A 21,062-nucleotide genomic window follows, 5' to 3' on the forward strand; every position below is an offset into this window, starting at 1 on the left:
TACCAATAATAAATTGTCATATACCAACCATTGTCACCCACTTGTGAATTCTAGGCCAAGTTATGATCTAATTGAATGGTGGAACAGACTTTGATGCTGTAAATGATCTCCATCTGTTCCCCTGTTCTTAACAGACAGAAATGTGAAGCACAGATGTATTGCAATTTGTTGGATCTATGATGTTTTGAAATACATACTGTCCATATCTGAAATTTATATCTTTGCAATCCAAATCCAATATAGTTTCTCGAAAAAATTTTCTGGTACCTTGGTATACCGAAAAATGAGCCACAACATAGAAAACTTCATTATTGATAAACACCTGTTATTTACATGATTGCTGTCATTGACGATTGAATCAGTGAATCAAGCTGGTTTGGGTTCAGATGTTATCACCCACTCCCTTAGTTAAAATGAAGCAACAAGAATTCAAGATCTAAAATTGTGCTGAAAGAGGTTGTGAATTGTTCTGCTCACCATTATAGCTGTATTTTAAAAAGGTACTAAACATTAAAATGTACAATTTTATCAAGAATTTACTTGAATTTATTGAACATTTTTGTCGTATTCTCAAAGGACTTTACAATCAACACTTGAAATACATCAGTTCTCTCTTTCGTAGGCAAATGTGGCACCTAATACACTTAATCAAGTCCCACAACAGCAACAGAGATGAAAGACTAGGCAATGGTTTTTAGTTGAGGGACAAACATTAGCTGACAAAGGTCATTTAATGCCCAATTGAATAGGCTGACAGAATGTGGATAAAATCTAAGAGACGGCACAATTAGTTGTTCGTTAGCTCGCTGAGCTGGTTGTTCTGTGGTGCGCAGACATTTCATTACCCTTCTAGGCAACATCATCAGTGCGACCTCTAATAGAAGTGTTAGTGTTCTGCTTCTTTCCGGATTTATATGATCCTCTGGTGTGATGGTCTTGTCACTTCTGGTTCTGTTGTTTTAGCGACAGTCTGTATATGGGGTCTATTTGTATGTGTTTGTTAATGGAGTCCTATGTTGAGAACCAGGCTTCCAGGGATTCCCTTGCATGTCTGGTGTTCACTTGTCCTAGTATGGTCACTTTGTCCCAGTCGAACTGATGGCCCTCATTGTCTCTGGTCAATATTCACTTGTCTCAATGCACACAGACAATAGACCCCAATATACAGACCGTCGCTAAAACAACAGAACCGGAAGTGACAAGACCATCACACCAGAGGATCATATAAATCCGGAAAGAAGCAGAACACTAACACTTCTATAGAGGTCGCACTGATGATGTTGCCTAGAAGGGTAAGAAACATCTGCATGCCACAGAACAAATGGCTCAGTGAGCTAACAAACAACTGCATCCACAACCCGAGCTACAAATTTTCGCTAATACCTTAAAAAGACGACACAATCAATTATGCAACAATCAGCCAACACTTAAACTGAAAAGTCATCCTTGATTATGTACTCAAATCCTAGAGATGGGTTTGAACCTACGGCCTTTTTGGCTCAAATGATGGTAGGGTAAATTGAACCAAGCTGATGCTTCATCGATATAATGTATCCTCTATTGCACACTGCAGTTGTACGATTTATTCAAATATTTTGTTTCTACAGGAAAGCAAAGCTGGATTTGCGAACGGCAACTTTGAAAGTGGAAGAAATGAACAAAATGATGCAAAGGATGCAAGAAGACATGCAGAGAAATGTATGTAAATGTTCTCTTTTTGAGGTACAAAATTGACAGTAGAAACTTTATGTAATCTGCATGTTGTCTTGAATAAAGATACTCAGAAGAGAAGTTCCATGTTACAATCTTTTTGATTTCTTGTTTTAAACAAAGGCGGTTTCTCTGGATGCAGTGCTCACCAGTAGAGTCTTCAAAGTGGCAACTATAATCCAGATAGTTTTATTGTGTAGTTTATTGTAAAGCATCTTATCGATATAAGTGGACTGTAGCTTCCTTCTCTTTTCGATTTGAATGAAACATAAATGTTTCTGATTTGCAGGTTATAAAATATTTGTACTTTACCATGCAGCCTGCTATAGAAAATTGACCATTATAGTGATGTTATCAAAGAATAACAGTATTATCCTCCTGTTGTGCCGATCCACGTGGGGGCCCAAGAACTCTGGACTGTCCTACGAGACCTGTCATTTCAGCCTACACCTGCCCCTCTGAATTTATTCTTCTTGACATTTTCTCCCCTTTTTGTCTAGTCTGTTTCCACCGCCATCCTTGACTCTTCTGATGCCCTATGTCATTTCACCAATTTCCAGTTTCCTGTCCCAAACCGCGTCCTCTCAACTATGGACATTTAATCTCTCTATATCTCTATCTCCTATCACGATGGTCTGAGAGCTTTCTGCTTCTTCGTTGAACAGAGACCCAATCAGACCCCATCCACAATATCTTCCACTGTCTGGTTGAACTCATTCTCTCACTGAATAACTTTTCACTTTTCTCATTTCCTCCAAATAAAAGCTTTCATGAGTACCAGCATGCCTGCCTTTTTGTTGGCTTTGTGGCACTTTCGTTGTACCAGTCTTACTTAGAACACTTCCCACAATTGTTTTTTCCAGTACAGTGATAACTATATTGTTGATGTTTCCTGGGTGTCCCCTAAAAACTGAAAAAGTTAATCAACTTTACTTCCAATTTCAACCCTTCCCTCATCTTTACATGGTCAATTTCTAACACGTCCCTTCCTTAACTTCTGTGTCTCCATTTCTGGGGATAGGCTGTCAGCTAATATTCAAAGAAATCCACTAACTCCCAAAGCTGCCTCGATACACTTCCTCACACCTTTCCATTTGTAAGGTTTCTACTCCTTTCTCTCAGTTTAAGCATTTGTGTAATCTCGCATGATGAACTCTCCACAACAAAGCATCTGATATGTCTTCCTTTTTTCTGAACTGAGGAATTCTCACAAACTATGGTTGTTGGGGCCTCAAGTATGTCCAACCCATTCCCCACATGTCTGCTCTATAAGAGTTCCATTTGCCCTAACCCCACATTTAACAGATCATTCTCTGTAATTTGTACCACCTCCAGTGTGATGCCACAACCAAACAGTTCTTCTGTTTCCCTCCCCTCTCAATATTCCAAAGGGACTATTCCTCCAAGACACATGTGTCCCATTCTCAACCAACCCTCTCCCAATGCCTCATCCCCTCCCACGCAATCGTAGGACATGTGATGCCTTCCCTTTTATCACTTCTTTCCTCAATGTCCAAGGTTCCAAACAACCCTTCCAAGTCAAACAGCACAGGTGTCATTTTGCCTCTTCTGTTAGTCATCATCATATTGAATTAATCTGTTCAAATCTAGATCATCAATATAGTAGTTAAAATATAGAGTATCAAGTTCCAACTTGCATCATCTGATTTCAGTCCCTGAGCCTTTGTGGACTAAAATGGTTTCAAAAAGAAAGAAACATGGCTGTAAGATGGCCAGGGTAGTCACCTGACCATGTTCGATAGAGCTTGCAAAAGCAATATGAAATAAACAAAGGCAATCTGATCTAACATCAAATTATTTTTTCAAAAGGCACTGAAACTGAGTCAAGAAAGAGTTTTCTTTTAGATCTTAAAGGCATCAGGAGGTATATAGAGAAAGAGGGAATATGGCATTGAGGTACAGGATTAGCCATGATCAGATTGGGAATCTCTCCAGCTGAAGTTTGAGGAAGATATCAGCTTCGGAAAGAAAAATGTAAAACTAAGTTCCACATTCCCATGTCTTATAAAAACAAAGATGGGTGTCACTGGCTATATTCTACATCATTTCCAGTTAATGTCATTTCCATAAAATCATTGGGTCTTATAGTACAGGAAAGCCTTCGACCCCACTAAGCTGTGTTAGCTCTTTCCAACACAGTTAGCACAGTCCAACAAATGTCATCCCCAATTCTTCTTGTAAATTTTTCTCCTTCAAGTATTTAATTCCCTTTTTGAAGGCTACAATTTAATCTGTTTTCATCACCCAATGTAGCAAAGCATCTTTCTTCACATCGCCTCCGGTTCCTTGGCAGTGTGCAGATAAACATATGCACCTGTTGTTCATAATTTAAACAAAATTGCACTGCTCGGTTTGTTGGTGGAGTACTTACTAATATTAGAGGAGAAGGACCATTGTTGTGCCATTGCAAGTTTGATTTTTGAACTCGCATTTTAACATTGTGCCCCAAACGAAAATCCTGTTGAAACGTTTTGATGACGCCCAAAACCACATTTCGGTTCATCCTCTGTGAACTAGCGTCACATGGCTATAAGATTAGATAGAAGATTTCAAGTATTAGTGGTAATGGGAGGAAACTGCTTTGTTTCCTCCTTTATATATAGTGATTGTAATTGGTAATAACACATTAATATTGAGCCTTACACTAGTTAAAAATACTTGTGCTCGTTTTAGAGTGGTGTGGTTTTCTCTTTATCTTTAGGTGGAGCAAACTGCAGCTGCCCTAGGGAGAGAGGAAGCCTCAGATAAACGATTGCAACAATTACAATCTGCTATAAGCCAGTTCGAAGCCAGGTATTACCACACAGATAGCAATAACAGGTTCTTTGACATTCAGTTTCCCTAATCTTGCAAGCACGTTTTTTCATTTAGAGGCTTTATTAAAAGGTATTCAGAATTAAATGCATTTCGTTTTTATAGTCAGCATTAGGGTTCATTCCCAACAAACAGCAAGTTTTCCAAATGCTAATGTAGAGGGAAGACATCCTCCTTATATTGCCACTCAATATAATGAGCTGAAGATGGCATATAAATGAGAACAAGGTTGTTATCTTACTGCCTTGCCTCCCCTGGAAGTATTCACTGTATGGAGAATTATAAGTTAAATCTGAGGTAGTTACCAGTGTTACTGTCCCAAAATATTTATACCAATTTTCGGCATTGCAAATCTTATCATTTTAAGCCTGTTAATTAAAATAACCCATGGACTCAAGAATGAGTTTTAAAGCTTCCACTTAACCAAGTAACCTACAGTACCTACAGTATACCAAACTGGCATATTGCACAGTACATTAACGTTGGTGATATTATAGAAGATAATGGTTCTGAAGAATTAATATTCATGTTACATTGCTTCCAGCCTTTCTGATGTTATATATGGTCTCTTGGTAAAGAAAGGTAGTTACTGTAGTTTTTGGTGGGAGCTATTGAATCTATACTAGCTCCATCGCGTCCTAGTAATTATCTGTGGCCGCATGCAAAGTAGTTTTTGCTATCTTGCAATAAACCTTCCTGTTATCTAAGAACGGTTTCTCTATTAAAAAATTCTACAGCCATCTATCTTTTACCACTAATGACAAGCCCAAGACAAAACAAAGACAAAGGATTATGGTTGGCAGTGAACTACCATGAGCAACTCCCCTCCAGTACCCTCATTAGTAGAGCTAGCAAATAGCATGAGGCACCAGAAGTGATCATCTGGGAAAGGCAATGTTTGCTGACACCAACAACTACAGGCAACTACATATGTACGCTTCTTTGGGAAAGCACAATTGTAGCACTGATGTCAAAAAGTAGACATTATATGTGATGTCATGTCATGAACCCAAGGAGTATAAAGGGAAGAGGGCCCAGACGCCACGAGGTGAGAGATAGAGCAGTGAGAAGGAGAGCCCAGGAGCTGGGAGGCCCTGTCCCCCTCTGTGTCTCTTCTGTTCGCTCCCTGGCTCCCAACCCCACCCCTGCTAGTTCTTTCCCAGGTCCCAAACCAACCACATCAGGGGTAAATTATTACCAAACAGCCAGTACTAAAATTCAAAGCTTTATTGAAAAATTCAGTACAGTATCATAGGCATACAGTTTAAAGCACTGGCAAATAGAAAGAATACTGTAGCAATTGTTGTGCTAAAGCCTAGCAAGCTCTACTGTAATCCAACTTAAAACAGAGCTGGTGAATACAAGAGTGAAAACCTAAAGAATAGCAGATTTAAAGTATTATTGTAATATTACAGAATTAAAATACATTTACGGCAAAAGATTAATCAGTAACAGTTGAGAAGAAATGTAAGAGCACAAGTTTGGATATTGTGGAGAGGACAACTCTTTACATACAGAATTCCCTAAAAACTAAACACAAAGTGCAGAAGTAGAATGTAGTTAGAGAGCTGCAAAAAAATTACATAAAACCTTAAAATATTTTACAATAATCTCTTTTTTAGAAATGATAACTGAGGCCTTTAATGGGGAAATTGATAATCACATCAGTCCAGTATTCATAGACCTGTTTATGTCAATGGACGTCCCTTTGAATTTAAGCTTGATACCAGTGCGGAGGTCATTCTCCTATTGTAACAGTTGCCATGACTGAAAAATAAAAAAGCTACAACCTATAGTGATGTAACTCTATAGCATTGATGGAATGACTGTCAAGGGTATTGGAAAGCTACAATTTACACTTGAACACAGGAGGCATTAGATATTTGGATATATGGTCATAGCTCACAATCAACACTTGTCACTTTTGAGCCAGCATGTATGTTTGAATCTCTACTTTCTAAAGGAGTGAGAAGGAGTCCCACTTGGAAGGATATGAGCCAAGCACAGGCAGATGAAACTGGTTTATTTTGGGATTATGGTCAGCATAGACTGAATGGACCTACAAGTCTGTTTCTGTGCTGTACGACTCTGTGACTCTAGTTCCAAGAGCCCAGAAAGAAGCAGTTGTCAAACCAAAATAAACTATTGTCAACCAACCAATCAAGGGACAAACGGTAGAATTTTTTTCAGGCTTCCTCAACTCATTCCAGAACCCAAAGAGAGGGCAAAATCTTTTTAAGGTTACTACAGTGGCGCGGTGGAAATGTTGCATATGGCTGAGAAGAAACAGTGGCCAGCAAAACCAAAGAGGTACAACTAAATTTGACAAGATAAAATGAGTGACCAACACTCTGCTACCATTCACCAGTATTATACTAACCAATTTTGGTGTTGAGTGCAAACTTACTAACCATATCCTTCCAAGTGGGACTCCTTCTCACTCCTTTAGAAAGTAGAGATTCAAACATACATGCTGGCTCAAAAGTGACAACTGTTGATTGTGAACTATGACCATATATCCAAATATCTAATGCCTCCTGTGTTCCAGTGTAACTTGTAGCTTTCCAATACCCTTGACAATCATTCCACCAATGCTATAGAGTCACATCACTTTAGGCTGTAGCTTTTTTATTTTTCAGTTATGGCAACTGTTACAATAGGAGAATGACCTCCGCACTGGTATCAAGCTTAAATTCAGAAGGACGTCCATTGAAAGATGGCCAAATCAAGAGTCCACGGAGTTGGCTGAGGACATGTACTTTGAGCGCCAATAACATTTCACAATCATAGACAACTTAATATTGTATGACAGTGTAGTGAAAGACCAGGCATCCAAGCTTCCCTTTGGGAAGTGCATTGGAACGAATGCATCAGAAACAAATGGGCATTTCCAGGTGTACAGCTCAGTTGGTGATATAAATGCCAGAGATCTTAAAAGACTGAGAATCTCAACTCATTATGAAAAATTAGATTATATGTGGACAGGTACTTGGATAGGAAAGGTTTCAAAGGATATGGGCCAAAAGCAGGCAAATAGGACTTGTTTAAGAAACCTGGTTGGCATGGACGAGTTGGGCCAAAGGGCCTGTTTCCGTTCTGTATGACTCTATGACATGATTGGCAGCTCTGGAAATCGCTTCTGTCATCACAGACAGATCAGAAGATAAAATTCAGCAAAGTTTGCAAGAAAACGCCAATACTGAGAACAGAAATAAACAATGCAACCTACCTGAGCTCATTCAGGAATATTTAACTTTACCTCCAGACAGCAGAACATTTTCATGAAATATTACAGCAGCAGAGAATTCTCAATACCAACGACAAACATTGTTTTGAGTAAGCAACAATCTTTCAGTAACACAAGCGATAATGGAAAACTTTACTTTACCAGTCAAACATCAAAGAGGACTGAAGATGTCTGGCCTGAACAGCAAATCAAGGCAGATGACCTGCATAGACTTTCATAGGAGCCACACCAACATCAACAGATTCATGACAAATTCAAATAGAAGAAATTGCCTGGTTTAATAATCCAGAACAGAAAGTTATGTACCAATTAGAAAGATACTGTCCAGCTCAGAATCCCAGGAAACAGTAAAGTAATTGCTTCAACAGAGCAACTGTTTTCCATGATTAATATTTTGTAAATTAGAGATCCCATGTGTTATTGTGGAGCAACTACCCACATTACCAGTGAGGAGCCCTTCTGTGAAGGAAACTCACAAGATTAAAGGCCATCCAAATACACCAGTAGACCTCTGATAAGGTCTATAAGGTACAGTATTCTCTGCAAAAGATATTTGAGAGATAAAAAATCCTTCAGTGGAGAAGTGAACAACAAAGCAACACCAGAGTCTACAGTTCTCAAACAAGAGACCTGCTATAGTTTGGGGGGGAAAATGGGTTATTGTTAAATTTATATTATTATAAACATAACTGCGTAATGGCTTAAAGAGCTTTCTCTTCAGAGAGTCGGTGTGGACTTATTGAACCAAATGGCCTGTTTCCACATTGTAGGGATTTGATTTGATTGATAAATATGGAGTGACAAATAGCTGGAGAGCAGGAGGGTGATTTTGTATAAGGTAATGATTCTAAAGGGTTAGCTTTCATGTTACATTCACTCCAGCCCTTTCTGCTGATGCCTCAAACACTATCTCAGCGCGCATTACAGTGACCTTATAAAGCTGATTCAGTTAATTATACCTACCAAATGTAGTTGTATTTACTGATGTCGTACAATAAAGCACCATGTAGCCTAAGAGCAGTCAGTGCCCTTTTGTAAATATTCTATGGTTGTGGAACCTCTACCACTAATCACTAGATAGGCCCAAAACAAGATGCCGACCCTTAATCCTTATAAAGTATCCCATCATGGTATAATTGGCACAGCCCACAGTACCAGGAATGGTCATCTGGGAAAGTACTGCAGATAAGTAAGATGGCCAGACAGAAACTAAAATTAAACATTTATTTAATATTGTTCAATCTTCCAAGCAATTACTGCTCTTTGAAAGTCTGAATTCTTAGGTGTACATTATTGAACAGTTGGATTATTTTCCATTAAACTTCATATCAGATTCCCCAACTTCATGTGGTTTGACAATTGATAATGTCATTGAAGCTTATGCATCAGTATTCAATGAAAATTTACAATCAATTGACAATTTCTCATTGAACTCCAGAAGGGACCTAGGATTTTTTGAAAACCATGGTAGTATTTCTGTACCAATCAGCAAATTTAATATAAACATGGATATCATAAAAATAATCAGAGTTCATGTAATATGATGATCTATACCTTGAGAAGTTAATTTTAAAATTATATCTGTTGTGACATCCAAAGACTAATAAAAACCTTTGGAGTAGTTATTTGCAAGAGTGTCCCAGCATTTTGTCTTCTGAGTTCTTTTTGTGCATACTATTGCAGGTATCATGCAAAGTTTAAATTTGTATTGGGATTTGTCTCAGACTGTTGATACTGAATGGCTTGATTTAGCATCAATCTACCAATGAAGCTGTGCCTATGCTGAGGACTCTGCTTTCCAAACCTAAACACTCAAATTTCAAATACGGTAAAGCAATATAAAGTGCTACGTTTAATAAAATTGGCTTCTTGGACTCAAATAGTTCAGTAACTTCTGATATAGAGACAAATACAGACGTAAATCAAAAAAGAGGATACAGTAGATGGAAATACTCAGGTCAAGCATCATCTGCAGAGCCTCTGCCTACAGTGTCATAAAAAAATCCACAGACTTGATGTAATTCATGAGAAGTTTTTTTTTTCCTCTATAAAACTGATGTCAAGAGCATTTCTTCTCATAACAGTTGAAATCTGGAACTCTGTCACTCAGCTGTTGAAGATGAGTCAATGGAAAATTTCATCATCGATAGAATTTTGTTTGATAATGATATTAGAGTTATAGAACCAAAGATTGAGTTATGATATAGAGTAGCCAAAATTCTAAAACAATAAAAACAATCATTTAAAACAGACAGTAACTCCATTCATTAGTTAGACCAGGTTAACTGCACTCTGATTTGGCTAGGATGGATTTGCTTCCAGTCGGACTTGTCTGGTTGATGGTCTCGCTCCTGACAGTCCCATCTGGATGAAGGCTTTTGCCTGATTTTATACTTTGGCTGCATGGCAACTGCTCTGAACCAATCCACTTGGCTGTTTGATAACATTTTTGGAGAATTGTCAGTTTATTTCTGCAGCAAACTTAAACCAATCTTAAAACATAGGAGTCATGCATTCTTCTATGGATGTTAACTGTTGCCTTTGCAGACTCCGTGTAGCTGCACAAGATTCAGAACAGTTGCGAAAAGAGAGAATTTCTCTTGAAATGCAAATTGGTGAACTTCAGGAAAAATGTGCAAAGATGGAGGAAGAGAAATATGAGGCAATAGCCAAGGTTCGGGACAGCATGCAACTCCTTGAAGAAGCAAACTTACAGAAAGACCAGGTAAGATCGTACAGAAGTTTTTTGTTCGAGCTGCAAAGTGAATGCTTACAGAAGGGCTCTTTTAAATCTTATTGATAGGCTGAAAAAAGGTTGCATCTCATAAGTGCAACCATAATCTTTTGTATAGTTTATTTTCCTGGTTTTACATCATTTTTGAATGAGATGTGAACATTGTTGAGTGAAGTACAGTGAAAGCTGTTGGGCATGCACTGTATGGTGTCAGATATGACTTAGTTAGTAGCACTGTTCCCCGAGTCACAAGGTTTTGGATTCAAGTCCCTTTTCAGGACATCAATGCAGAAATCTCGGCTGTCACTCCAGCACAGTGGTGAGGGAGTCCTGCATGTGTTGGAGGACCTGTCTTTCAAATGAGAAATTGAACCAACAACCTGTCCACCATTTCAGAGGAATGTAAAAAAGTGTTAGTTCATGAGTTATCCCACTAGTATCTTGGCAAATACAGCCCTTAATCAACACCACACAAAATGTGCATTGTCTGGGCGTAAACACATTTCTGTTTATGGCTACATGCTATGCCCAAATGGGCTGTCACCATTTCCCACATTGCACCATTTCATTGGTTCTAAAGAGCTTTGACCCATCCTGTATTCATGGAAGATACTACGTAAATGGGAGTCTTTCTGTTTTGTTTATACAGTGTTTCTAATGTAGAAAACTTTTATAATAAGCCATACAGAGCTGTAAAGCAAATAAATAAATACTGAACTTAAAGAGAAGATATCAGAAGATCAACCAAATACTTGGTCAGAGATGTGAGTTTTAAAAATATGTGTTTAAAAATGATGTTCCTTTCAGATATGTATGGACAAAGGGAGTTATTTATAGAGTCATACAACACGGAAACAGAGCCTTGGTTGACATTGACAAGTTGGAACAAAGTTTCCCAAACTAAACTAGTCCAACTTGGCCCATATCCCTTTAAACCTTTCCTGTTCATGTACCTGTCCAAATATCTTTTAAATGTTGTAACTGTTGTTCATTCCACCAATGCCTGTGTGAAAAAGTTGCCCCTCAGGTCCCTTTTAAATTTTTCTCCACTCACCTTAAAAATATGCCCCCTAATTTTGAACTCCCTCACCCTAAGGAAAAGACCTTTATTATTCACCTTAGCTATGCCCCTCATGATTTTATAATCCTCTGTAAGTTTACCCCTCAACCTCCTACGCTCCAGTAGAAAAAGTGCAGCCTGTCCAGCCTCTCCTTATAATTCAAGCCCTCCAATCTCAGGAATATTTTGGTAAATCTTTTCTGAACTCTCTCTAATTTAATAATTGAAGAAGGTTCCTATAGTCAGGTGACCAGAACTGTACACAACTCTAAAAGTGACATCACCAATGTCCTGTACAGCCTCAACATGACTTCCCAGCTCCTATATTTAATGGTCTGAGCAATAAAAGCAAGCATGCTAAACGCCTTCTTAACCACCCTGTCTACCTGTGATGCAACTTTCAAGGAACTATGTACCTGAACCTCTAGGTCTGTCTGTTCGACAACACTACCCAGGGCCCACCATTAACTGTATAAGTCTTGCCCTTGTTTGTTTTACCAAAATGCAATACCTCGCATTTATCCAATTAAACTCCATCTGCCATTTCTTAGCCCTTTGGCCCAGTTGATCAAGATCCCTTTGTAATCTTAGATAACCTTCTTCACTGTAGACTACATGCTTAATCTGGTTCAGCCTCTGACAGTGACCGGGGAAGAGATGGAGTTGATAGGGGGAGCAGAGTTTTTGATGGTCCTTCTAATATTTAATTAAAGGAAGGTTCTGTTTTTCCAACACTGGAATTTAGGTATTCACAATGCCAAAATTAGTCAATGGAGAGTCAAAAGAAATGGTGGGAAAGTAGAACTTTAAATCATCAGGACATATGTAGAAATTAATGTACGTTTACATAATGCTGTAAAAGGGCATGACTTTGATGAGAAATAGGGGGGAGCCAAGGATAGATCATTGAGAGACTCCAGAACTAACAGTATAAGAATGAACGAAAGCCATTGTGGGAGATTTTCTGGTTAAAACTGTACAGATTAGAAATCACAATTCAGATGTATCCTTTAAAACATTGAGTAGACTGTGTATTTAGAGCTAATGTCATAATGTACTGTAAGTTGACTCTTTAAAGATGGCTTTCTCTATGTAATTAGCAATGTTGAAGGGCATTAAAATGGAAAATTGATCAAATATATAAAATAACTCTCCAAAGAACTTTGCAGGAAGAAACTTGGACGCAGAGAGCTCTACACATTGAATGCTTTTCTGCTCATTTCCATGTGTCATTTTGTTAACCTACATGAATGTTACACTGCTGTAATCCTTGAAACCAGAAAAGATTCATCTGAGTTTTTCCCAGAACTACAAAAGACCTTGCATTGTGAATGTTTTCATTTTAATTTCTGTTGGTATGATCTTCACATTTAGCCCTTCAAAAACCCACATGAGCATTGACTTCAAAAATGTTAAATTATACGTATTGAAAAAATAATTTGAGTACTAATGCATTAGAGGTTTTTGTGTAATATTCATGATTTTTCCACAACATGTATAATTTGACATTTTCTGTCTGGGAACTTGTAGATAAACCAATGTTAATTGTTTAATCTGAGATTAGGTATACTTTTGGTGTTTTATGCTAAGTACATTGCGCAGGATATTTGCTATCAAGGCAGTAAGCTCGATCAGCAGACTCTTAACCTTTTAAAAATCAAAAAATCTTAAAAAAATTAAAAGCTTTCTTAAAAACTTTCAAAACAAAGCCCTTAAAAGCCATATTTACCTTGTGGCGAGGTGGTGGTAGAATGGAGTCAGACCTCCTGCCTTTGGTGGTGCCCGTAGTTAGGTCAGTGCTGAAGTAGATCAGTCAAATGACCTACCTCAATTGTTTGAGACTTCAGCCCATTTTAATAAAAGGCTGATTGGTCCTCTAGCCTCTACCCAATGTCCCTTTATACCTCCATAGCCACTCACTGAACATCCTCTCTGGACAGACACCAAAAAACCATGTAGAGATAAAAAAATACAATTAAACTTCTAGCAATCTAAGAGAACTCTTACTTTTATATAGTTGTTACTGGGAAGACTGAAGCCATAGTTTGCAGTTCCTGCTCCAAACTTGCAGCTATGGAACCCATTCCTCTCCAAGGAAACAGTATGAGATTAGAACATAAGAATCAGGGGCAGGAGTAGACCATCTGGCCCTTCGAGCCCACTCCACCATTCAATAAAGATTGGGAAAACTTTAAAGGTCAACAGAGAGCCACAAAAAAGCTATAAGAAAAGTAAGATAGATTATGAAAGTAAACTAGCTCAAAATATAAAGACGGAGAGTTAAAGTTTCTACAAGTCAGCCTGCTCAAAACTTTGGTGTCCGATTTTATCCCAAGGTGAATTTCTGATCTCATATTTACATCAGTACTAAGATCCTCTGTTTCCACTTCTGTAACATCTCTCAACCTTTGACTCTATGTCTCTATGACTTTTCCCTGTTTTAACCTATATGCTGCTAAATTCTCTTTCATGCCTTTTTGTTCTAGTCGTGACAATTCTAGACCATCCAAGCTGGTCTTCCTGCGCGCAAAGGCACCCTCTGCCCCGGCCCCCATAAATATGAGGTCATTCAAATCTCTGCTGCCCTGGCAGAACTTTCAGCAAGTCCTGTTCCTATGTCACACTTGTGCTCCCTGATCTACATTGGCTCCAGGTCAAGCATCTTGATTTTAAAACTCGCATTCTTGTTTTACAAATTTCTCTGTGGCCATGCACCTCCCTAGCTATGTAACCTCCTCTATCCCTCTGAGATATCTGCGCTTCTCTAAATCTGTCCTCTCGTGCATTTCAAATTAATATTTAAAATTAGTATTTAAAAAATTCTCCAAGTTTGTGGATTTTCCATTTGCAAATCCACGCTGATTACACCCAATAGGATCATATTTACCCAAGATTTCATTTATCACATCCTTCATGACAGCTTCTACCATTTTTCCTACTACTGATGTGAGGCTGATGAGTCAAAGGGTTTGTCTGGGATTTGAATCCAGGATGTCTTACACACTCATCCCTAAATATCCCTAAATGAGAGCAATATCCCTAATCCAATGAGCAGGCTGCCTTGCAGCACTTCTTTTCTTCCTTCAGTACACTTCTTAAAACATACATCTTTGTCCAAGCTTTAAGTGATCTGACCTAATATCCCCTTATGTGCTTAGTGTCATACTGTTTTGTAATGCCCTTGATAAATGATTCAGGACTTTTTAGTAAATTAAAGGCACTGTGTAAATATAAATTCTTGCTGTCTTCTGACTTTACTTTTAGAATACATTTGTTTGCATTTACTTTGAGATCAGTTTATTATATTGGACTATTCCCTTGATTTGCTTTAAATTAGTAGAGAATTGTACTTACTTTTACTTCACTTTATGGAATTCAGACCTATCGTTTAGCAGCAGTTGAAAATAGTAGAATTTGTATTTCATTCAGCTGGTCAATCAGAAATAACAATACTAAAGTAACCCCTTCTCGATGATTTCCTTTTCCCATTTTTGCAAACCCTCCAGGTTTTACTACGTGAAAAACAAAAGGATGAGGAAGTGGCAAAAATGAAGGAAGCCATGGTGCAGCTTGTTCAAGAAGCTGCAGTTCGGACAAGAAAGGAGGTTGAATTAGATAAACTGCTGTGCATTTTAACTTATGCTCTGGAAGATTTAAACATGTGACACTAACCTAATGTTCAATATTTTCAGCTAAGACAAAATGGAAAATGTCCTGAGTATTTTAGTACCTTAAAGTGTTTCTTTGAATACTTTGTTTTTAAGTTACGTTATTTTTTAAGTCTTTCAACTTCTGTGCTTTGTCAGTGATATTGAAAGCCGTGTGTTAGAAGGAATATGTGAATAGCCTAGGATTGATTTTTTTTTAATTATCCCTTACTGTCACGTGAGCATTCTTTTCACTGCTGTCACCAATAGAATGACCGCAGTTGCAAACTTTCTGGCCTGAACTTTCTGCATGATTTTCACCAGACTTCTACGTAATCTGGGCAGAAATGAAACAAAATAGTGCAAAACATCACAACGTTCATTGCAAGTATTGCTCTAAAATTAATTTTTAAGCCTGGAGCACTGTTGATTTTTCTTTTGCACTTCAAAAGTCCCTATACTAGAAAATCTCTGCCCACAAATGTAGCCATGTATCCAGGCAAGACAAATTTCTGCTGATATGTCTGTTCTGGGGTGCTTATCAAATTGTGCCCAGATTCTCAGGTAAACAGTAGCTGAGATAACATGAATTCAGTATTATTCACCCTGGTCAGCTGTCAATTGAAGCTACTAGTCCAGGACTGTTTAGAGTCACAGAAGTATATGGCACAGAAAGAGACCCTTTGGTCAAACTCATCCATGCAGACCAAATATCCAAATTAATCTAGTCCCATTTGCCAGCATTTGGCCCATATCCCTCTAAGCCTGAATAAAAACCGAAAGAATTGCGGATGCTGTAAATCAGGAACAAAAACAAAGTTGCTGGAAAAGCTCAGCAGTCCTGGTAGCATCTGGAAAGGAGAAAACAGAGTTAACATTTCGGGTCCGGTGACCCTTCCAGGCAACACCTGCCCATTCACCTCCTCCCTCCCCAGTATCCAAGGGCCCAAACATACCTTCCAGGTGAAGCAACACTTCACCTGCACTTCCCAGAATCTAGTCTACTGCATTCGCTGCTCACAATGTGGTCTCCTCTGCACTGGGGAAACGAAGTGTAGACTTGGCGACCGCTTCGCAGAACATCTACGTTCTGCTCGCAGAAAAGACCCTGAACTACCTGTTGCCTGCCACTTCAATGCTACACCCTGCTCCCTGGCCAATATCTCTGTCTCTGGCTTGCTGCAGTGTTCCAATGAAGCCCAATGCAAACTGAGGAACAACACCTCATTTTCCGCTTGGGGACCCGATAGCCCTTTGGACTCAATATTGAGTCCAATAATTTTAGGGCCTGAACTCTCCCATGTCCCAGCCCCCTACCCCACACACAAGGCCTTGTTACCACATAGCCTGCCATTACACATCCCCTATTGTTAGTCATTAAGAGTCCCCATTAACAACTATTCACCCTCCCAGCCTGATCGTTAGCAACTCCTTTGTCTGTCCAACTGTCTTTCTCTCTCTTTGGGCTCTATCCTATCGTTTACTCCCTACCCCACCCACCTCCCTATTTTCTGCATATAAACTGACATTTTCCCAGCCACCATCAGTTCTGAGGAAGGGTCACCGGACCCAAAACGTTAACTCTGTTTTCTCCTTCACAGATGCCGCCAGACCTGCTGAGCTTTTCCAGCAACTTTGTTTTTTTTTCCCTCTAAACCCTTCCTTTTTATATACCCATCCAGATGCCTTTTAAATGTTATAATTGTACCAGCCTCCACCACTTCCTCTGGCAGTTCATTCCATATATGCACCACCCTCTGCGTGAAAAAGTTGCCCCTTAAGTACTATTTAAATCTTTCCCCTCGCACCTTAAATCTATGCTGTCTAGTTTTGGACTCCCCCACCCTGGGAAAACGAGTTTGACTATTCACCCTATCGATGCTCCTCATTCTGCTGCTGCGACAATTACCTCAAGTTCAATAACTTGACCTTTCCTTGATACTGAAGATTTGTGAGAGATAGTTCTAATCATCGTGTTTGGAAATGCTATTGCACCTCTGGAACAGGTAGGACTTGAACACAGGCGACTGAAGATGTGTGAGATCAGCAGTCAGTTGAAGACTTTACAGGCGCGTCCTGCTCTGCTGTTTAATTTATATATTTATAATTTATAACTGAAGAGAGCAGTGACTAACAATTGGTTGAAGCCACTTGCAAAATAAGACCAAAAGCATTAAATCAGTCAATTGAAAAGCAACACCATTTTGCTTTGCGATGAAGGACAGTGACCTGTTCCTGTCATGATCACTTATGATTGATTACACTGATTTGTGAGATTTTACATTCAGGGTCATGTCAAGCAGTGGGATTGGAATTTCTGTGGGAATTTCTGAAGAAGGTCTAGACCTGAAACATCAGCCTTCCTGCTCCTCTGATGCTGCTTGGCCTGCTGTGTTCATCCAGCTTTACACCTTGTTATCTCAGTGGGATTGGAAACTTTATTTTGTCAAATGGATTTTCCAGTGGATTATGGGGGCAATTTGCTCATTGTATCTACCAATGGAGGTTAAATTTAGGCATTAATACAAACTATTCTTCAGTACTGATAGAATGTATCATTCAATAGTTGATCTTTTAGAGTTAACTATGAAAATGTAAATTGATTCAAGTTTAATTAGAGAATTATCTGAAGACATGTTCACTTTATATAGTGTTTGCTAAAATAAAAAGAGATTAAAATCTTGGTATTTTTAAGAAGATTAAATCCCATGAGTGAGATAAAAACATGCCTTTTCTTTCCGTTGCAGGTTGAAAATGTTAGGAAACAGAGCAACGTACAGATTGCCCGTTTAGCTGAGGAACTGTCTGATATGCAAATGGTATGTGGGCATACCTGCTATTCGGAAACAGTAAACTGAGGCAAAAGCAGCTGCTGTTGATCTAGTATTGATGCAATTTTCCATTTATTTCAAACATAAATATTCTCCTCCTTGGTTCAAATTCACTGATGAAAAATATATTAAGCAATCCTTTTGCAAAGGCAATTGTAGCACTTTCCATGTTGAAACGTATCCAAAGACATCCACTGAAGCATCATAGAAAAATGGATGCTAGAAGGAGCTATTAGGGGGAGTGATTGAAAGTTTGGTCAGAGGTGTTTCAGGGAAACATATAAATTAGGAAAGGAAGATAACAAGGCATGGAGTTTTGGGAAATAGGACAGTGTATGGGTATGGCTGCTACCGGAAATGTGAAGGAAGAGGGGATATACACAAAAGGCTAAGCCCAGAGGAACAGTATATTCACGGCTGTGGAGAAGCAGGATTTTAATGCTGCAAGATGGTCAATAAGTGGAATCTGAGGTGGCTGGAATTAAAGGTATGGTAGAATTTAATTGTATAAGAGTGCATTTTAAATCTGAGCCATGAATAGATCTAACTGTTAAGGCTACAGAGGAATTTGTGTTTGAAGATTTCGTACTTGAGTAACAGTGGGGGCTAAGTGACATCATGGACGGCAGCAGTGGTGAGTAGGGCAGTACAGGGGAAGATCTAAACAGGAGATTTTTGGATGAGGTCTCCCTCCATCCCATCCCCTCCAGCTCCCCAGAAGAAAAGACACTTGGAAACGAACTGACTTTTAAAAAGCCTGCCATGTAACACTGTGGTGGTCTTAACAATCCAAGGGTCAGACTTCTGGCCCTCAGTGGAAGGAATTCCCTCCCTCAGTCTCACTCCCAACTCTGATGGGAGCTGCTGGAACTGCATTTAGGCCCATGAAAATCAAGTATGTTCCCTAGACCCCAGGTAGCTATGGGCTGTTTTGGCGTGGAGATGTATTGGGAACCCTAGGGCAAGGGGTGAGGAACTAAGTTTTGAAAGTCAGGCAGAGAAGCACTAAATGGGGATGCAGTTTTGGAGAGGCTGCCCCTGATGCACACAGAGTACTCCTCAAAAGATGTATCCACTCCTCCTTCCTATTTTATCACCATTTTGGGTGAAAAACCAGCCTTCCCACCTTGTACACCTTCCACTGCCTGCATAATACGCAGTAGAGATAGACTGAGGGTCTTAAGTGGACACTATTCGGCACCTTAGTCCTAACGTGGGCAGACTTACTGTTCACCCCGCCTACCGTGGTGACTGAGTCAGAATTGGTGGGCTAGGCACCTGACATATTTTACATGCCACCCTGCAAAAAACACCACTAGCAGAAGGATGTAAAATCAAGCCCTTGAGGTTTCAACGGCAGGTTTGCTTTGTAGGTGTAGAGGCAGACAATATTATAGAAACGGTTGTTTCATGATGGCTCATGCACTCTCAGTACAAATTTAGAGAGATTAGAAACCAATGATTACAATGTCTCTTATAAAAAGATGTTGTCTGTTCCTTCTGTGAATGTGTCATTGTTTATTTTTATTACTGGGAAATGAAATTATATAGTACTCAAGTGATGAGATAGTTTGGCAGTTATTTTATGGTACTAACAGTATTATCCATGCTCTACTACTGCAGGAAATCATTTATCTTGTGTTTTAAGGAGTAAAATAATGAGAAAATGTTTGACTTTTGCTGTTACTGAGTTCAAGGTGTATTGGTTTTCTCTTAAAACCAGTATCTTATATTATCAAATGTGAGATGTTGCTATAGATTTCTATGATTTGTCAATCCACCACTGGAAATACTCTGATTCGCAAGAAAGAAATACTGATCAGCCGGCCAATATGAACCAACACAGACAAAACAAATATTCAATTTATTGTGGTCTAGTCACCAGTCTGTAGTGTTGTATTGTACCTTGGATAAGGTGCCAAATGTTCGTGGTGTCCCACAAACTGACATTTCTTTTAAACAACAGGCTTAATTTCCTCTCAATTACACATTTTTACTGTAATATATATATCCTCTGTAATAGATCTGTGGCGATAGACAAGGACAAATTGAAAGGATCATAAGGGAGAAGCGAGCTCTAGAAGAGGAACTTGAAAAGGTAAAACAAATCAAACCGTAATATATTTTATTAAATCATTTTCTTGATTTTTGCACATTTGCAATGCTTCTTTCTCCAATCTCATTTTCTGTCTTTACTAGCAATAAACTGGACTGAGTTAAAGGGATGGAACTTGCAAGTCGGGTGGACTGTATATACTTTTTGTGGCTTTGTCTTGATGGCACACAAGTGACATATATTATCGGTTTCTTCTCTATGGATTAACAGCTTGTATATTTGAGACTCTCTTCTTTTATATTGAGTACTTTTGCATTCTTGTATTTTGTATTCCTGCAGTGTCCTCTTGTAAAATGCCTGCTCAACATTGCCTTAATAATAAGGGGGTGAATGGAATAGAGAAGCAAAAGGATATAGCAGTACAAACGCACGTACTAAAAGTAGTACTAAAAGTAATGTCGAATCAGAGATAGTAGGAACTGCAGATGCTGGAGAATCCGAGACAACAAGGTGCAGGGCTGGATGAACACAGCAGGCCAAGCAGCATCATAGGAGCAGAGAGGCTGACGTTTCGGGCCTAGACGGAGGGGAAGGGGGTTTTGAAATAAATAGGGAGAGAGTGGGAGGCGGATAGAGGAGAGGATAGGTGGAGAGGAAACAAACAGGTCGAAGAGGCGGGGATGGGGCCAGGAAGGGTGAGTGTAGGTAGGGAGTTAGGAAGGGGATAGGTCAGTCCAGGGAGGACGGACAGGTCAAGGGGGCGGGATGAGGTTGGTCGGTAGGAGATGGAGGTGCGGCTTGAGGTGGGAGGAGGGGATAGGTGGGAGGAAGAACAGGTTAGGGAGGCAGGGACGAGTTGGACTGGTTTTGGGATGCGGTGGGGGGAGGGGAGATTTTGAAACTTGTGAAATCCACATTGATACCATTGGGCTGCAGGGTTCC

The 21,062-nt window shown here is 39.2% G+C and overlaps 1 protein-coding gene across 1 annotated transcript in view; it reads left to right on the forward strand.

The window, feature by feature from the left end:
* sclt1 (sodium channel and clathrin linker 1) overlaps window positions 1-21,062 on the forward strand; it is an 88,602-nt gene that overhangs the window by 34,500 nt on the left and 33,040 nt on the right. The window contains exons 11-16 of the mRNA XM_048596596.1: window positions 1,608-1,698; window positions 4,433-4,524; window positions 10,340-10,517; window positions 15,093-15,191; window positions 17,981-18,052; window positions 20,088-20,162. Coding sequence (XP_048452553.1) covers window positions 1,608-1,698; window positions 4,433-4,524; window positions 10,340-10,517; window positions 15,093-15,191; window positions 17,981-18,052; window positions 20,088-20,162 — 607 coding nt within the window. The remainder of the gene's footprint in view (window positions 1-1,607; window positions 1,699-4,432; window positions 4,525-10,339; window positions 10,518-15,092; window positions 15,192-17,980; window positions 18,053-20,087; window positions 20,163-21,062) is intronic.

Source organism: Rhincodon typus, chromosome 1, assembly GCF_021869965.1.
Source record: "Rhincodon typus isolate 14 chromosome 1, sRhiTyp1.1, whole genome shotgun sequence".
In the NCBI taxonomy this organism is placed as follows: Eukaryota; Metazoa; Chordata; class Chondrichthyes; order Orectolobiformes; family Rhincodontidae; genus Rhincodon; species Rhincodon typus.